General features: G+C 41.0%; 1 protein-coding gene across 1 annotated transcript in view; it reads right to left on the bottom strand.

The window, feature by feature from the left end:
• Positions 1 to 1636: 1636 nt before the first annotated feature.
• Positions 1637 to 17561, bottom strand: part of LOC134220103 (protein embryonic gonad) — a 509451-nt gene continuing 493526 nt past the window's right edge. Inside the window, exon 3 of the mRNA XM_062699086.1 lies at positions 1637 to 3607. Within this exon, the coding sequence (XP_062555070.1) occupies positions 2660 to 3607 (948 nt within the window). The 3' untranslated portion in view covers positions 1637 to 2659. The remainder of the gene's footprint in view (positions 3608 to 17561) is intronic.

Below are 17561 nucleotides of genomic sequence, written 5' to 3'. Positions count from 1 at the left end.
TACTTGACTCGACTTACAAGTACAAGACACTGAAGACGACCACACAGTTGTGGTCGAAATACGTATCTGCAAAGATTACGAAAATTAACTAGTGGAATTAAATGGACAGTACTTAATTCGTCTTAGACGGTTTAATACATTCCACTAAAAGAGCTTAATATATTTTTCTAACAGTTCGTTGTTTGAATTCAACAAGGGTAATAGTTCCGATAGCCGTGGGTGTACTGTGTCTGAAACATAATTGATGAGCTTTTGAATGCACACTTAAGATAAGTGGAATAAAGTAGACTCAGTGTAAGCAAAGAAATAGTAGTTGAACGTTGAACGTGCAAGAAGTACATCATTCATTGAATTTTGAAATTTAGCCTCTGGAATGAGTTATTGATAAACTACTAAGTGATCGAGCCCAAGTTACCAAATTACCAAAAACATCCTTGTTTAAAACGCTATGACTGTCAACTCTGCTCATGCTTCAGATTCACAAATTTAAATTATTAAAATCCCGCAATAAATGTGGTACTTGTTTACAATAGCATATCTTTTATCGCTATACTTTAGCAATCCGAAAGATAGATCAAAACGAAGAATGGCAACCGAAAAGTTTCATAAAATCTATTTAACAACGCTACGAAATCGCTGCTGTTAATACTTTCATACAGCGTACCCGTTTCACCTTGATTCCGGAATCCGGACTGTCTGCATGCGACTCATGCGAGTCCTTCATCACAACATCGAGAAAGGCCAAGGAACGAATAACTGAACAGCAGATTCGTTCGAACGCAACTCTGTGGTGATATCACTGCAGTGGTACACTGGAGTGAGGCACGCTGAGGATCTCACTGAAGTGAGAGAACTTGAGTGCACCTAAAATTCAATGGGCCTTTTCACGAGACGTTTAAAAACAGCTGATTTTATCGTCAATTGACAGTTCTTCTATTAAAGTGACAGCTTCGGACTTGCAGGCCTGTTCAGCGGTTGTAAACAAGTGCAGTCTCGGCAGTGTCACATGAAAAGGCCTATTCTCTAGAGTGGTGAGTGGGTGTACGCTGCCTTGATTTCTCTACGCAAGCGCTCTCTCACGCACGCATTCCAGATCACTCACAGCAGAAGGTTCATTTTACGCGCTGCGTTTTGATTCTCTTATCCTTATTTCGATAGAATCTCTTACACTCTAGTGTAAAACTCCAGTGAAATGACATCACTGCCTATATCCAAAACCAACGCTATTCGAGTTTTTGTATTTCGATCGTGATAATGACGAAATAAAACACTGTGCATTCGGACGATTTACCCCAGGCCCATTTTTTACATATTTTTTAAATGCGTTAGAAAGTCATGAAAAACTTTTTGTTTGAATAGGAAATCATAGTGAAATGTAGCTGGTTTTGTAAATTTTGCGTCTACAAGTTGAAATGGTATTCTTGTTCTTGTTTATATTGATGAAAATATCGAACCAACTTCAGCATTTTGGACTGTTATCCACTACAAATTGGTGTACGAGAAACACAAAAAGGTCGAGGAAACAGTGCTGACATAGTTTTCCATCATTTGGAACCATGATGTGGATGTTCTTTCTAAATAAATCAGATTCGAAATCATAAATTTGAAACAAAACATGTATTATGCATTCTGGGCAAAAAAAATCATTTATAAATAAGTTTACTGACTGTAAAACTATAAATTCACTAAAACAAATCAAACTTATGTACAAAAGAAAATGCACCTATCAAATAATGAAAACAAAGAAATAAAAACAATGAAAGTACGTATCAAATACTTTACAATTACCTAAATCTGATGATGTACAACACACACAAATACTGAGAGGATTTGAGCTACGAATCAATAAATTAATGTGAATTCTTATTGAAAAATAAACACGGAGTACTCCAACTTAATACTATCGTAGACCTGTGCTGCTTAAATACAAAAACAAATGCATCGTTTCCCAAAATAAATCCAGTGGAAATCGTCGTTTTCCCATCCGATGATACAATAGTGGAGGGAGAAATCTTACTGTACAATCAGACTTTCTGTGTTTTCATGTTCCACCGATTTGTAATATATTTCTTCTGTTGCTCGTGTTCAACAATTTGTACAATGTCATCTGGCACCATGTTTGACCGATTGATCGATCGGATTATAATCTGTTTTACTCTGGTCTGAGGTTATGCTACACTATTGCGCTACACTGTCACGGTTTGCTTCTATGAGTTTAATTATTGTGTAAAAACTGGTGGTCATGGAGTATTTTTCGATTGTTCTAGTCTAAAACTGGCAAATTGGTCCCCTTACTGGCTACAACTTTCATTTCACTGTGTCGTTAACTATGGCTTAGAGAGAATAAACGACTTGGCATTTAAAATTTGTTTCCATCGTATGAAATGAACGAATGCTATGCGTTAACTGGCCATGGTGCATAGATGGTATTAGTCGTATTAGAATTTTAAACTACTGTAGGAAAACGTATCCCGGTTCAAGCCCAATTATTCCATCTTCCAAATGCGAGGATATTTTTTCGTGAATAATATGGGCAACATTTTGGCACTGTGAAGTGTTGGGGTTCTCGTTCTTAATTGCTAGAGCCTAATTAGATAATAAGTAGAGTCAATCACATCTTACAACAAGTACATTGGGAATAGAGTTGAACAGATCACTATCACCCGGATAGGGGTTTGGTTCGAGTGAACGTCAGATCCAGGGGCACTGGGCGGGGAACTTCCACTGACGATGGCAGATCCCTCGATTCGTTTACCTCTGTCAGTAGCGGTGAGGTTGAACCTAATCGTAGCGGAGATCCAGACGAGCTCGATGACTTCGATTTCATGGACAGGTCTATGGGTTCATGTTGCTCGTGGCTGGATTTTCCGGTGGCCATCAAGCCCAGGGACACGGCAGGCATGGCAAAGGGCATCGGGAAATACGGGGTGGCTTCGGGGCGGTAGGGACCGTGAGGAAGATATGGGGAAATTCGATCCATCAGTGGTCGAAAACTGTCCGTCGTGGTGGTGGTTGAGCACGATGATGTTGACGAAGTCCGGCTGACCTTGGGACTGATTTTGGTTAGGGTCACTTCGGGAAATTCTACTTTTGGTGAGATCGTACGATTGCTCCCGTGGAAGGGGTCTTTAAAGCTGGAACTTTCTTCCGGGTCGGCGGATGAAGCCCCCGAATCACTCGGTGAACTGGGTCTCTTCGCTTCCTTTTTGAACGTCACGTTGTTGTTGTTATTGTTGCAAAGGTTGGACAGGAAGCTGTTCGGAAGGAACCCATTCGGCAGCAAGCCGGGTGAGGTGTTGTTGCTACTTCCATTGTTGCTATTGCCGTTATTATTGCTGCTACCCGTGTCGTTGTTATTGCTTGTCACACTATTGTTGTTATTGTTATTATTTTTGTGCGCCTGTTGCTCCTGGAGCAAGCAATGGATTTTGAACCAATTGGAGCGCCGACCATATCGGGAACCGCTTTTGGACATCCCCACGACCAGACATTTGCGCAGTCGACACGCCTTGCAAGCGGTGCGATTTTTCTTATTTATGACACATTCACCGTTGTTTTTGCATTCCGAAATCGATGACAAATTGTTATACGTCCGACCGAAAAATGACTGTAATGGAAAAAGAGAAAATAAAGATGAGGTTAGATAACGGCTCAGTCAAGATGGTTGGAAGGAACGCAAGAAAAAATCAAGATCATTCAATAGCTGGGGCGGAAACCAATGCAGTAGGGCACAGTGGCCAGAATTCTGATAAACCGAATAATTGTCACTTGTCATAAGACGAATTTGTACAGTCCCATTGAATTCCACCACTTAATTGTATCTTGACAGAGACGTATTTCGACCTCAACAGTAAGGCCGTCTTCAGTGTCTCATACTTGACGTCAGTGTCTCGTACTTGACGTCAAGTACGAGACACTGAAGACGGCCTTACTGTTGAGGTCGAAATACGTCTCTGTCAAGATACAATTAAGTGTTGGAATTCAATGGGACTGTACAAACTTGTCTTATGACAAGTGAAGACATTCCACTAAAAAGCTCAAAATAATTTTCTTAACGAATAATTGTACCGCCAACGTTGTCCCAGCTGGTGAGGAATAATATTTTAAGGGGATATAGAACACTGCATACATTATGGTGCCAAGGGTTTTTATATGCCTTTGCAGCTCATTTGTCTTGTTGATAACATCACTCAATTTGAACCTGATTTCTAGTAATGGTGTAATTTAGTCAATACGTTGTTTTTTTATATTCGTTGCACTACACCCAACCAGGGGATGGCAGATTTTAATACAGTTCTGCATAAGAACCTTACAGAAACTGTATAATAGTTGGGCATATACAATTCTGTAAGCTTTTTATACAAATATTGTATTAAAATAATACAGATTTGTATTATTTTAATACAATATTTGTATAAAAAGCTTACAGAATTGTATATGCCCAGATTTTATACAATAATTGTCAGATTTGTTTTTTGGGTGTAGTTTTAGATGAATGCGTGGTGTACACTGAGGATTCTTAATTACGATGTCCTTTTAACGTATCTGGTTTGAGGTCATTTCATTGTATTCTCATGAACCATACACAAGATTATCGAAATCAACTCTGCAGTTTTTTTATATCTCGTACTTTCTTCCCAATTTTACGATGTTTGTATGGTTTCCAATTTTTCAGAGCACTTTGAAAGTTTCGAGGCCCGTGTACTAATTTCGTAAGGGCTAACGGGGAAAAGAGGTCGTTTATTTTCTCGCGGGCTCCATATAAATAGAAAACATCTTTCTAATGAAAAATACATGGTGAGGCGGTGAGTTGAGAACCTTAGGAAAATCCCTAGAGAAAATCCTAGAGTCCCTGACATCTGGAAGTAATCCTATGTTTTTTCAATCTTCAAGGAAGGGAACAGAAAAGTAGTTTCAAACTATCGTGGAATCGCATCTTTAAGCGCGGCGTCGAAATTCTTGAGAAGATAATTCTGGATTACATGACATTCAATTTCAACTGCTGCATTTCTGAGCATCAACACAGTTTCACGTCCAACAGATCAACGGTTACGAACCTGATATATTATACTTCATCTATTTTTCGCGAGATGGAAAACGGTCATGGAAAACAGATGCCATCTATACTGATTTCTCTGCAGCTTTTGATAAAATCAATCACCAGATTGTAGTAGCATTGTAGTAGTGGCACGTCTCGGTTTTAACGGAGATTTTATCAAATGGATTGAATCGTATTTGACCAAACACTGTATGTCTGTAAAAATCGGTAATCACTGCCTTTCCGCAGAATCGTGTACCATGGCACTTCGACGGTTCGTGACACGTCGTGGTCCACCCGCTGAGATCTACAGTGACAACGGTACATACTTGCTTTCAAGGTGCTAGCAAAAAATTGACTTCCACCTTTACGAGTGACGACACCAAGTGCTCGTTTATTCTACAGTCAGCTCCCCACATGGGAGGAGTTTGGGAGGGCCTCGTGCGCTCTGTGAAAGTAACAATGGGTACAGTAGCCGAGGCCCCTTGGAAACCGGACTATTAGACGTTGGAGACAATCCTGGTCGAGACAGAATTCATCATCATCTCGAGGCTTCTCACATAAATTCCAATAGGTTCGGCGGACAAGAAGTCGCTTACACCCAACCATTTCCTGTTAGGCAACTGAAGGCCTGATAATTCTGCCTTCTGAACCGGTGCTGCAACGAGGAGGTTTACGAAGTAGCTGGAAGCTGGCACAGTCAATTTGCAACGATTTCTGGCATAGATGGATTAAGGAGTATTCGCCTGTCATAGCGCGTAGATCCAAATGGTTTGAGGAAGCACGAGAATTGAAGGTTGGAGACTTAGTATTGGTCGTCGACGGATCTAAACGAAACCAATGGATCCGTGGTCGAGTAGAACGAGTCATTCCGGGACGTGATGGACGCGTTCGCCAAGCGTTAGTGCCGACAGCATCGGCAGTGCGGCTCTTGACGTGTTGGACGAAAGTAAACCTGAGTCAGTAGTTCCAGATAATCAGACCCGTGACTAGGGTTTACGAGAGGAGGGTGTCGCGACGAGCCCCTCGTTGCAGTTCAACTAATGGTCAACATCGAAGTGTTCAGCTAGCGACGTGAATGTAAGGGAGAGCACAGACTACGGCTAGGTAAAAGAGAAGCAGATAGATGTAAGCAATATACTGATTTAATGCTGTTACTGGAAATTGTACTGAAGGCAGGTGAAGTTACTTAGAAATTGTTACTTTCTAGATTAAAATTATTGCTAATACATTTGTAATGTTCATTAGTTTCAAATGCGCTCTGACGTAGGATAAACGATAGACCCCGTAAAATACGTTCGGTTGTAATCTCCAAGCAGGTAAACATTAGAGCTACAATATTAGATAGTGGATAACTTACTTTATTGATCCTAAATCTATATTAGGCCGATACAAATATTTAAAACCTATGTTGGCTCCCCCCCTCGGATTTTTTTGCCAAAAAATAATATTTTAAGGGGGCAACAAAATATTTTTTTTTCATTTTAATATTTAATTTGTATTATCCCCCTCCCCCCTCGAATTTTCGGAGACCAGTAGGACAAAATGTTAATTAAATATTTGTAACGGCCTTAGTGAGCAATTATATCACTTTGTTACGGGTCTACTTATACCTAAGACGAGCAAATCTAAAGCTACTGTGAGTACTTAAAACTACTGTTTCTATAAACTAAATTTAACCTAGATGTTTACCTAAAACGCAGTGAAAACCATACAGAGCGGATCGAAAGATTCAGAATATTGAGTTCATATCTTTATAGCAAAGGTTCACCAAAAATTGTAAGATTTGAAAAGTAGAAAGTATTTGCGACGAACCCTAATAAAATAATTTTGTAGCATAAAGCCTACCGATCACTAATAAGGTTTGCTTGTGAGATTTTGGGGAAACCATCCGTACCACATTTGAAGTCACATCAGGGGCTCCACAAGGAAGCCATCTTGGGCCGTTTATATTCCTACTGTACTGCCGTTGGACGCATAAATGTCACATGTTACATTTTAACGTTTTTGAGGTTTTGATGTCTAACGTCATAATTTGATACGTATTTTTGAAATATTTTGTCAAAACATAGGTTTTATTCTAGAAAACTCGAAAAAAATCTGAAGTCAATTTGTAACATTCGAACAAATGGACGCATACTTGTCACACCGGGATAAATGGACGCATATTTCACTTAAAAAGACACATAGCACTGCGTGATGTGTCCTGAGGACCGTCCATAAAATATACCATGCTTTTAGGGTCATCTACAATCCACGTGGATAGTTTAGAAGGGTGGCTGGTAAGTATGCAAGGTCTTTCCCTACTTTCAGAATTTATATGGACGGTTGTCCATGAAAGAAGAGGGGAAGTATTATATTGTCTAGAACTTCTCCAAGTATAACGTGAAGAAGAGAATGAAACTGTGACATAATTAAAATATTCAGGGACCATAAAAATGTGATAAAAAGGATCCCTTTAGCAAACTCGTTGTTTTTCTGTAAAACTCAAATATTGTGATATGTAAAGGCGATAAAATTTATTCAAAGTATTAAACAAGAACAAAAATTAATCAGAACCTTCTTGCTTCGTTGGACGACCAATAAAAAACGATTTTTCCTCTTCGGTAACAACAGGTTGAACCATTTTCATGAAAGAAGTTTTCTTTTCTTCTTCATTTCCTTGAGGAGCATTTTGCCAACGTAAATTTGTATCAAAAGAGGATGAATCCTTTACAACCAACTTACATTGCTTCTTGGAAAACAACTAGCAGTATTTAAGGTCTTTACTGTTGATATTGTTTGCTTATCCAAGTTCATAACGACTTTTTTAAACACCACTTTTCGCATGGAATCCACGTACGGGCATGGCTTGCAGTGGTTTATCGCATACTCCAAGTACAATACTCCAACTCCAATACAAACGGTGAGCTTTGGAGAAGTCAGTTGCTTGCATATCAAGTACGTCAACATTGTTCTTTGCATTGCCAACCACAGACTTGAAGTTTTCATAACTAACGACACGTTCATGATGCATTTTGGAATCAAACGCCGCATGGAAAGAGTCAGCGGCCGTATTCAACGTATGTCCCGATTCAAAGTTCTCCAACAATATGCGCTTGACCTGAATTTCATTACTGTTTATGAGTAGAGTAATGTGATGGAATAAATTCCAGTTCTTATTTTGCGAACTACAATTATCCAACCAAAAGATAATTGTCTTCAGGTCAACGTACTTTATATTAACTTTGAAGAAATAGCTAAGAATTTCGTTGGCTCTGCGACTGACTCGGACCAAATGCACGCAGACAATGGGTATGCAGGCGCAAAGCTCTCATTAAAGACCAGCAGCCTTTACGAGAAAATAATGTTCTTAAAGCAATCCAACCGTGGAAGCCGTAAGACCTAGAAAATAAGTCCATAACTTACAAATACCAAATACATAATTGAGAACTTTTTGCAAATCCACAGAAAAAACTGCTTCCCCTGGTAGCACTTTGTCACCATCATCTCGATAAGACAGTCATGATTCCTTTGGACGTTGAAGATGTAGTGCATGTCCTTGTCCCGGGCAAGGAAACTACACCACTGCCGCTTAAAACCGGGTGTTCAACCTCTTAGACCGGTTATGGAACGTTCGCTGACTGCGCAAACAGAAAACGATCACCTGTTTCTTTTTTTTTTAAATCGAACCCGAGGAAGTCCTCTTCCGATCCCGCGCCACTGGATTGTCTGTATTGGATATTCCATTTCCGGTTCCACTTCTTTCAACAGCAAAAAATCACACCAAAGAAATACAATCGTCGCTCGCGAAATGTAAAAACAAATTAACAACAACTATCTCTCAGTTCACGGTGTGACAAATATGCGTACATTTTTCGCCTGACCAGTGAATTTCGCGGCATAAGTGTCACATTCGGGGTTTGATAGAAAAAACGTGAAAAACATAGTTGTTTTTGGCAATGTTTCAATCCGGTCCAACGAATATGAATATTCTTCTATAGTTTATTGCGTGAAAGTCAATAAAAAAGCGAAATTTTGCGATAATAGGACGAATGCATTTTGAAACTTCAAATGCGTTTTTCTCATTGTTCTCGTTTGAAACATGTGACATTTATGCGTCCGACGGCAGTGTACCTCAACGACGTAAACTGTCTTCTAAGCTGTGGCAAGCTGTCATTCGCAGATGATTTTAAATTGTATTTCACTATAAAATATGCTGCCGATGCAATGTACCTACAAGACCAACTAAACATTTATTTTTGGCTGGTGCGAAACGATTCTGTTCATGCTCAATCCTTGTTCGGTAATAACTTTTACACGTAAGCATCAACATATTCTTTATGACTATCATCTGAAAGGTTCAATACTGAAGCGAGAGTCCATTATTAAAGACTCGTGTATTCTATTGGATTGGAAATCAACTTTCAAGGACCACATTTCATACGTAACATCGAAAGCATCGGCTCAACGAGCCTTCATCTTCCGTGTGGCTAAATGATTTAGAGAAAGCTCTGTACTGTTCCTTAGTCCGCTCTATACTTGAATTCGGCTCGATTGTGTGGTCTCCGTTCCACCAGAATGCCATTCGAAGAGTTGAAACAGTGCAGAAAAAGTTCATTTGGGCGAACGAGGAACGATACAAACGGGTACGGAAAAGACAAAACTCGATTTTTCGGAGGAAAAAAGCACTAGCAGGAAGATCAACACTGTGAAGAGACGGAGCAACTATACCGCGCTAATAACGCGCGAAAGTTCTATGAGAAGTTAAATCGTTCACATGAGGGCCACGTGCCACATCCCGATATGTGTAAGGACATGAACGGGACTCTTCTTACGAGCGTGAGGTGATCCAAAGGTGACATCAGCACTGCGAAGAGCACCTGAATGACGATGTTGCAGACAACGGTGGCGATATGCTAATGAACCTAGGAGCACACGCGCATGACATGCGACTTCCGCCTTCGAATCTCCAGGAAATCCAGAAGGAGATCGGCCGGCTGAAAAACAACAAAACCCCTGGAGTTGACCAACTACCAGAAGAACTGTTTAAACACGGTGGTGAGGCACTGGCTAGAGCGCTGCACTGGGTGATTACCAAGGTTTGGGAGGATGAGGTTCTGCCGCAGGAGTGGATGGAAGGTGTCGTGTGTCCCATCTACAAAAAGGGCGGTAAGCTGGATTGCAGCAACTACCGCGCAATCACATCGCTGAACGCCGCCTACAAGGTACTCTCCCAAATTTTATGCCACTGGCTAACACAAATTGCAAGAGAGTTCGTGGGGCAGTACCAGGCGGGATTTATGGGTGAACACTCTACCACAGATCAGGAGTTCACCGTACGTCAGGTATTGCAGAAATGACGCGAATACAACGTGTCCACACATCATATATTTATCGACTTCAAAGCCGCATATGATACAATTGGTCGGGACCAGCTATGGCAGCTAATGCACGAACACGGATTTCCGGATAAACTGATAAGGTTGATCAAGGCGACGATGGATCAGGCGATGTGCGTAGTTCGAGTTTCAGGGGCTTTCTCGAGTCCCGTCGAAATGCGCAGAAGGTTACGGCAAGGTGATGGTCTTACGTGTCTGCTATTCAACATCGCTCTAGAGAGAGTAATACGAAGGGCAGGGATTGACACGAGTTATACGATTTTCACGAAGTCCGTCCAGTTATTTTGTTTCACCGACGACATTTACATTATGGCACGTAACTTTGAGAGGATGGAGGAAGCCTACATCAGACTAAAAAGCGAATCTAAATGGATTGGACTAGTCATCAATACGTCAAAGCGCAAGTTCATGATAGGAAGAGGCTCAACAGAGGACAACGTAAGCCACCCACCACGAGTTTGTATTAATGGTGACGAAATTGAGGTGGTTGAAGAATTCGTGAACTTGTGCTCACTGGTGACCTCCGATAACGATACCAGCAGAGAAATTCGGAGACGCATCATGGCAGAAAATCGTTCGAACATTGGACTCCGCAAAACGCTCCGATCGAATAGAGCTCGCCGCCGTACCAAACTGACTTTCTACAAAACGCTTATTAGACCGGTAGTTCTCTACGGACACGAGACCTGGACGATGCTCGTGGAGGAGCAACGCGCACTGGGAGTTTTCGAAAGAAAAGTGCTGCGTACCATCTATGGTGGGATGCAGATGGCGGACGGTACGTGGAGGAGGGTAATGAACCACGAGTTGCATCAGCTGTTGGGAGAACCATCCATCGTTCACACCGAGAAAATCTGAAAACTGCGGTGGACCGGGCACGTAGCCAGAATGTCGGGCAATAACCCGTTGAAAATGGTTCTCGACAACGATCCGACGGGAACAAGATGGAACGATTTGTGGACCCTCCGCCGACTGCGTGGTTGGCGACGTGCAGCCATCGACCGAGCTGAATGGAGAAGACTTTTATGTGCAGCATAGGCCACTCCGGCCTTAGTCTGATAATAAATAAATGAAAAAAAGTGTAATCTTTTTCTTTGTTTTATAAATGCTAACAATAATTTAAGGATTTTTGAAAGAAAAAAAAAACATTGGGATCCGGAAGGTGTTTTTGAAGTATTGAATGGAGGAAGTAAATAATAAATGGCGACAATCGAATTTTCTCCCATTTCCGGATAGTGTGTATTTATGCTCCATCATGCACACTACTCGCGAAGTAGTTAAAACATCCGGAAAGGGGAGACAATTCCAGGGGTATGCGATAACACACTTTATCCTAACGAAACGAATCGAAACGAAATATGAATTTACTTTCGAGACTTCGAAACGATACGAAATCAAAATCCATTGATTTCAAAATTTTACGAAACGAAGCGGAATTTTATTTTTTTTTTCCGCGGAATTTTTATTTTATTTGTTTTACAATATGAAAGTAATTTTGATTTCATTTTTTCGAAGTCAATAATTGCTTTGCGACCAATAGAGTTATAGTAACAGAAAAGGTCTGTGATAAATTACCGCGTTCCCGTTGGCGATAAGTTAATACCCCTGCATTTTTTCCGCTTTCAAAGGAATTCATCGTGACGTGTGTGCTTCCGAATCTGATCAATTCTAGATTTGTTCACTTTTATATCAGTAAGTGTATGAAAATATAGAATTTGTGTGATTTTTTGTGTTTAGATTTAAATTCTGTTAAAAACTTTTGTGTTCAGATTTAAATTCTGTTAAAAACTTTAACTCTTCTAAGAATTCTTTTAAGAATTATGTAATTATGCTAAAGCATACTTCATATTGGTTTATCAGCTTGGTTTTATGGTATTGAGCTAACTCAAAGCCAGGAAATGAATGCATAGATTTTATTTTTTATCAAGTGGGATACTCATTTACATATCCACATCTGCCAGGCATATACGCAGATAGAGAGTTGTAAATAGCATACATTTGCTCACTAGAAGAATACTCGAAACCTTTCTAAAATGCACGAGGATATGTATTTCAGAAGTGTAATCACAAAGTTTTTATCGGCTTTTAATAAGAAAGAGGTGCTCTAAAAAGAATTTTCAAGAGCCCCATAGGAATCCACGCTATGGTTTTGCCTTTTCGACAAAGCTATATTGATCTGATTCATTTTATACTCTGAGCCTGACGTCTTGAGTCGGATCACTTTTGAAAAAATAGGATAAAATAGTTAGATACTTTTCGTTTCCGGTTAGTCTAGTTAAAGTCTATTTTTTTTTTCGAAATTCCGCGGAATTCCATTAAATTCCGTTGAAAGCTTGTTTTTTTTCTAGCGAAATTTATGTAATTATACGAAACGAAACGAAATCAAGAAATCAGATTTCGCAATGCTCAAATTCCAAGAAATTCCGCGGAATTTCATTTCGAACCACCTGAAACGATTTTTTTTTTCGAAATACCGCATATGCTTAGAAAAAACGACTGTCACAGGAACTCACTTCGGTTTTCAACAGAGTTTCTGTTTTTACGCATAGTTAGTAGGCATTCGGAAGACACCAAAAAGTAACTAATCTTGGAATAATTCAACTATTGTTTTATACTAGAGTAATTTTTAAGTATTGTTTAAATTTGTTACTGTTTCTTCAACTAGTATATAAGAACTATTCTTCCCTTTCCACAACTTTATATCTGCTCAGCTCTACGTTATTCGATCTCAAAAAAAATCTGTTAAGTAACAAGAGGCCGAGTTTTATTGAACACTGAAAACTAATCATCTGGACTTGTAAGGACATTCAACTAAAAAACTCTATAAGAATTTGATCATCTGTTTTGCGACATACTTGAATAATATCCAATTGATTCTAATCTCTAATATCTGTTTCGGAAAGGTTAATAAAAGAATAATCGTTTGCATTCTCATTGACTGGATTTAGGAGCATGAATCTTGTTTTTTTTTTACTTTGTATAGTCAATAACTCTTCAATAATTAATGACAATGATAGTGATTGGCATTAAAAATCTGAAAAATCTATATTACATGGACCTGACAACTTGCAACGACAAGCTCGATACTTAGCCGAAAAAATGTCTATTTTGAAAATCGATTTTTAAATTTTCTTGTGGAGGGGGCACAACTGGGTCTGGGGAGGACCAAGCAACCACTCGCCGACAGCCGCTGCTCGGACCGACTTTGACGTCATGATTCCGCTACCGACGCCGAGCGATTATGTTTTGTTTTATGAAGAAAGTTCGTTTAGAATCAACTTGCATTTGTTTCTCTTTCTTTCCTATTGGAAATTAGTCGGATCGGACGATGGACTCAAAAGTTATGGCCAAAATACATTTTTTATAAGCTAAACCCGTGTAATAAACTCACTTATTTTTTCAATCTCTGCCGATTTGCTTGCTTTAAGTTGCATTCGGTGGTAATCCTGTCCCATTGTTTCAGCATCATTACCGCTAGGTGGAACCATTAGTGTTTTATTCACATAAATATTTGAAAATAAATAAGTTTATGAAAGATCGTCTCCCACTGACGAAAACTGCACATCTGAAGACGCTCCAGGGAGTGGCCGAGCCGATTTAGGGACAACGATCAAGTCGCAAGTCAATTACTGTTGTGTCTGCATCTGGAACACAGCACCTTGCCCTACCGTGATGCCCATCAACATCCCAACGAGTCGTCTTCGTCGTCGTCATCGTCAAAATTGAACGCTCTTTGGGATGAGTAGCGTGAAATTCCAGAAAACATCTCAATAAACGAGGTCAACGCGGTCGCGTCAAACAATGACATTGACGAATCGATGCAGCTGAAGCGGTGCAACGAGCTATGCTGCATCAGTGCCAATGGCGGTATCGTACACATCAACCCAGATTTGATTCCTTTACTTGATGAAGTTGAAATCCAAGAAGAAATAGTTCTGAGTTGTTAAAACATTTTCTTAATAACACAACTAATTTCAATTGCAACCACCTACTTAATACAATATTTACTTGCATAATCTGCTATTGAATTGAAGCGATAGCAGCACATTATATAACTTACCATTGTAAAGCAATAAATCCGTTCTATTCAAAACGACTGCCGCTTTACATTCTAAAAGACATCGGATCGCGATGTAGCGCTACACTTAGCGAAACGAGTAGTCATAAACCATCAGCTACCCCGCGTTGTGTGTTGTTTGCTCAATAGTTCCAGTGCACAGGGTCTACGGCAGAACATCAAGTCGCAAGGTTAAATATCAATTGATTCCATTGGACTGATGATGATGGCAATGCCAATCCATTGCGAACCGGCGCCGCTTCAAAGCCTTTCCGCTTGATCTTCCTGGCGATGCTGATGACGTTCGTAGTACCCACGAGGGTAATTGATTTCGCTCACAAGCCAAATCACTCCTGCTGATTCCGCTCGAGCGTAGGTACCTATATTAAGGTCTATGTGACCTCGTTCAAATATTGTAGCAAGACCAGTAGTAGTGGTGCCAGTGGAGCGGTGAAAATGGAATACAAAGTGCGCGAGCCATCCCAGCGTGTCAGCCAGCCACTAGTGGTGGGCCTTACGGTAGCGGCAGGCCCCTTAGGGTTGATGAAGTGGTCAACAATAGAGCGTAGCGCGTGTTGCCGACCTGCTGTGGGACTGTGAAACATATTGCAGATTGGAGGGATCGGTTCTGCGAACTGTCGGTGGTCTCCGCCATCATCGTCGTGTTGGGTCCGAAGAAATAGATTAACAGGGTGAATTGACGAATCTTCTGGGGCGGAAAATGGCAATTGGTACCACGATGGAAAGATTAATCATTTTTACGCTACCGTCCCGTTCATCGCATAGAGTTGGAGAGATTTAATAAAGTCATTTCCTCAAGTAGAGCCCTCCAGATGAAATTGTTCAGAGAATATTAATTTCAATGAATGGGCACTGATATGTTTATTTAAATTCTTAGTCATTGAATTCATCATCGGTGTAAAGAGTTGCAAGCATAAGCAAATATCTACTGCAAAAAATAGTGTATCACATTAAAGTCTAGAAACATATAAATAATCTGCAAGCTTCATTTTAGGACTTAATCCAAGATCATCTTAAAGCTATCGATGATCTTGAAAGCCGTTGATCGATCATCGTGAATACCATTTTGATATTTAGATGAAGGACTTTTTAATCGGTCAATGTTTATTTTTACGCCGAATGTAGCATAAATCATTTTTTCCTTAGTTAATGCCTTTTTTCGCCTCCGTTCCTCATCACGGATGTATCTCCCCATCGAACGGATCGGATCATCGGCGTCAGCAGTTGAATCGTATGCTTAATTGGACGACCTTGATAGCGGCGTCGTGCATCTAAGCCAGACACCACTGACATTCAGCGGCATCTCACCCTCTCAATCGCCGACGAAGATCATCGGGTTGGAAACCGGTCCAAGTCGCAGCTTCACATTCAAGCATCTCCGCGGTAATGTATCTAACATTTGTACTAATTCCGACAACGAGGCATTACATCTGTACTGGGCCCAGCTGATTGTGACGGCTTCGATGGTTCCCACCTGAAGTCGTCGTGCCATTGAAATCATATTTTATCAGGCTGCCTTCGTTACACTTTCGAACACCTATCATTTGGTTTTGTCCTTGTGAGAACAAAATACGGTGGTTGATACTGACACTCACTCATACGGTACTGACACTCACCGTAAACTCAGAATATGATAAATAGTTGTTTAATAAAAGAGCAGGAGTAAAAGAAATTGCAAACCAACATTTAGCCAAAATTTTATTTTTATCAGTAAGCGGTTACAAAAACGCGTTGAAATGAAAAATCGATAGTACTTAATCAAAATTAAACGAAACAGTTATGAGAGTTGCTGATTTTAAGCTTTTTTTTTGGTTTGGAATAAGATTTGAAATTAATTTCTTGTATGTAAATTGAACACTGGAAATGCATTTGAATTCATTATAGATTGGATTTAGCTAAGATTTAAATAAGATCGAATTTGACGGACTGGACCTTAGACTGGATTGGACCGACTGGGATCTTATGGACTGGTTGGCGATCTGGAACCGACTGGACCTGGACCGACTTGACTCCGGACCGGACTCTGGACTGGACTCCAACCTGGACTGACTTGACTGGATCTGACCGACCTGACCGACCTGGACTGGACTGACTGGACCTGACCGACCTGGACTGGACCTGACTGATCTGGACTGGATCTGACTGACTTGGATCGACCTGAATTGACTCCGACCTTGGATTCGACCTGGACTGACCTGGACTGATCTGGACTGGATTCAATTGATCACCGGATCTGGACTGGATCGACTGACTCGGACTGGATCTGGACTGGATCTGGACTGGACTGGACTTGAACTGGATCTGGACTGATCTGAACTGACCTTGATCAATTGAACTGGATCTGGACTGATTCTGACTGACTGACCTGGACTGGATCTGGACTGGATCGACCTGACTGGATCTGAATCTCGGATCTGGATCTGGACTGATCTGGAACTGTGACCTGACTGACTTGACTGATCCTGGACTGGTTGACTGATCTGACTAGATCTGGACTGACTGGATCTGGAAACGGATCTGGACTGAACCTGACTGGACTGGATCTTGACTGGATCTGGATCTGGATCCGGACTGGATCTGAACTGACCTGGACTGGATCTTGAACTGGATCTGGACTGCACCTGGACTGGACTCTGGACCGACTGACTCTGACTGACCTTGGACCTGGATCCTGGACCGACCTGAACTGGATTTGACCGGACCTGGGAACTGACCTGGACTGGACCTGGACTGGACTGACCTGGACTGGACTGGATCTGGACTGACCTGGACTGAACTGACTGGACCGACTTAGACTTGACCTGGATCCAACCTGACTGGACCTGGACTGACTGGGATCTGACCTGGACCGAATTCTGACTGACTGGACCTGGACTGACCTGGGACTGGATCTTGACCGACTTGGACTCGACTGGACTCTGGACTGGATCTGGACCGACCTGGACTGGATCTGGACCGATCTGGACTGTACTACCTGACCGATCTGGACTGGATCTGGACTGGATCTGGACCGATCTGGACTGACCTGGACTGATCTGACTGGATCTGGACTCGACCTGGACTG

The sequence above is a fragment of the Armigeres subalbatus genome, chromosome 3 (assembly GCF_024139115.2).
Source record: "Armigeres subalbatus isolate Guangzhou_Male chromosome 3, GZ_Asu_2, whole genome shotgun sequence".
Lineage (NCBI taxonomy): Eukaryota > Metazoa > Arthropoda > Insecta > Diptera > Culicidae > Armigeres > Armigeres subalbatus.
The sequence above is the reverse complement of the archived record's forward strand: the minus strand, read 5'-3'. Positions and strand labels throughout refer to the sequence as shown.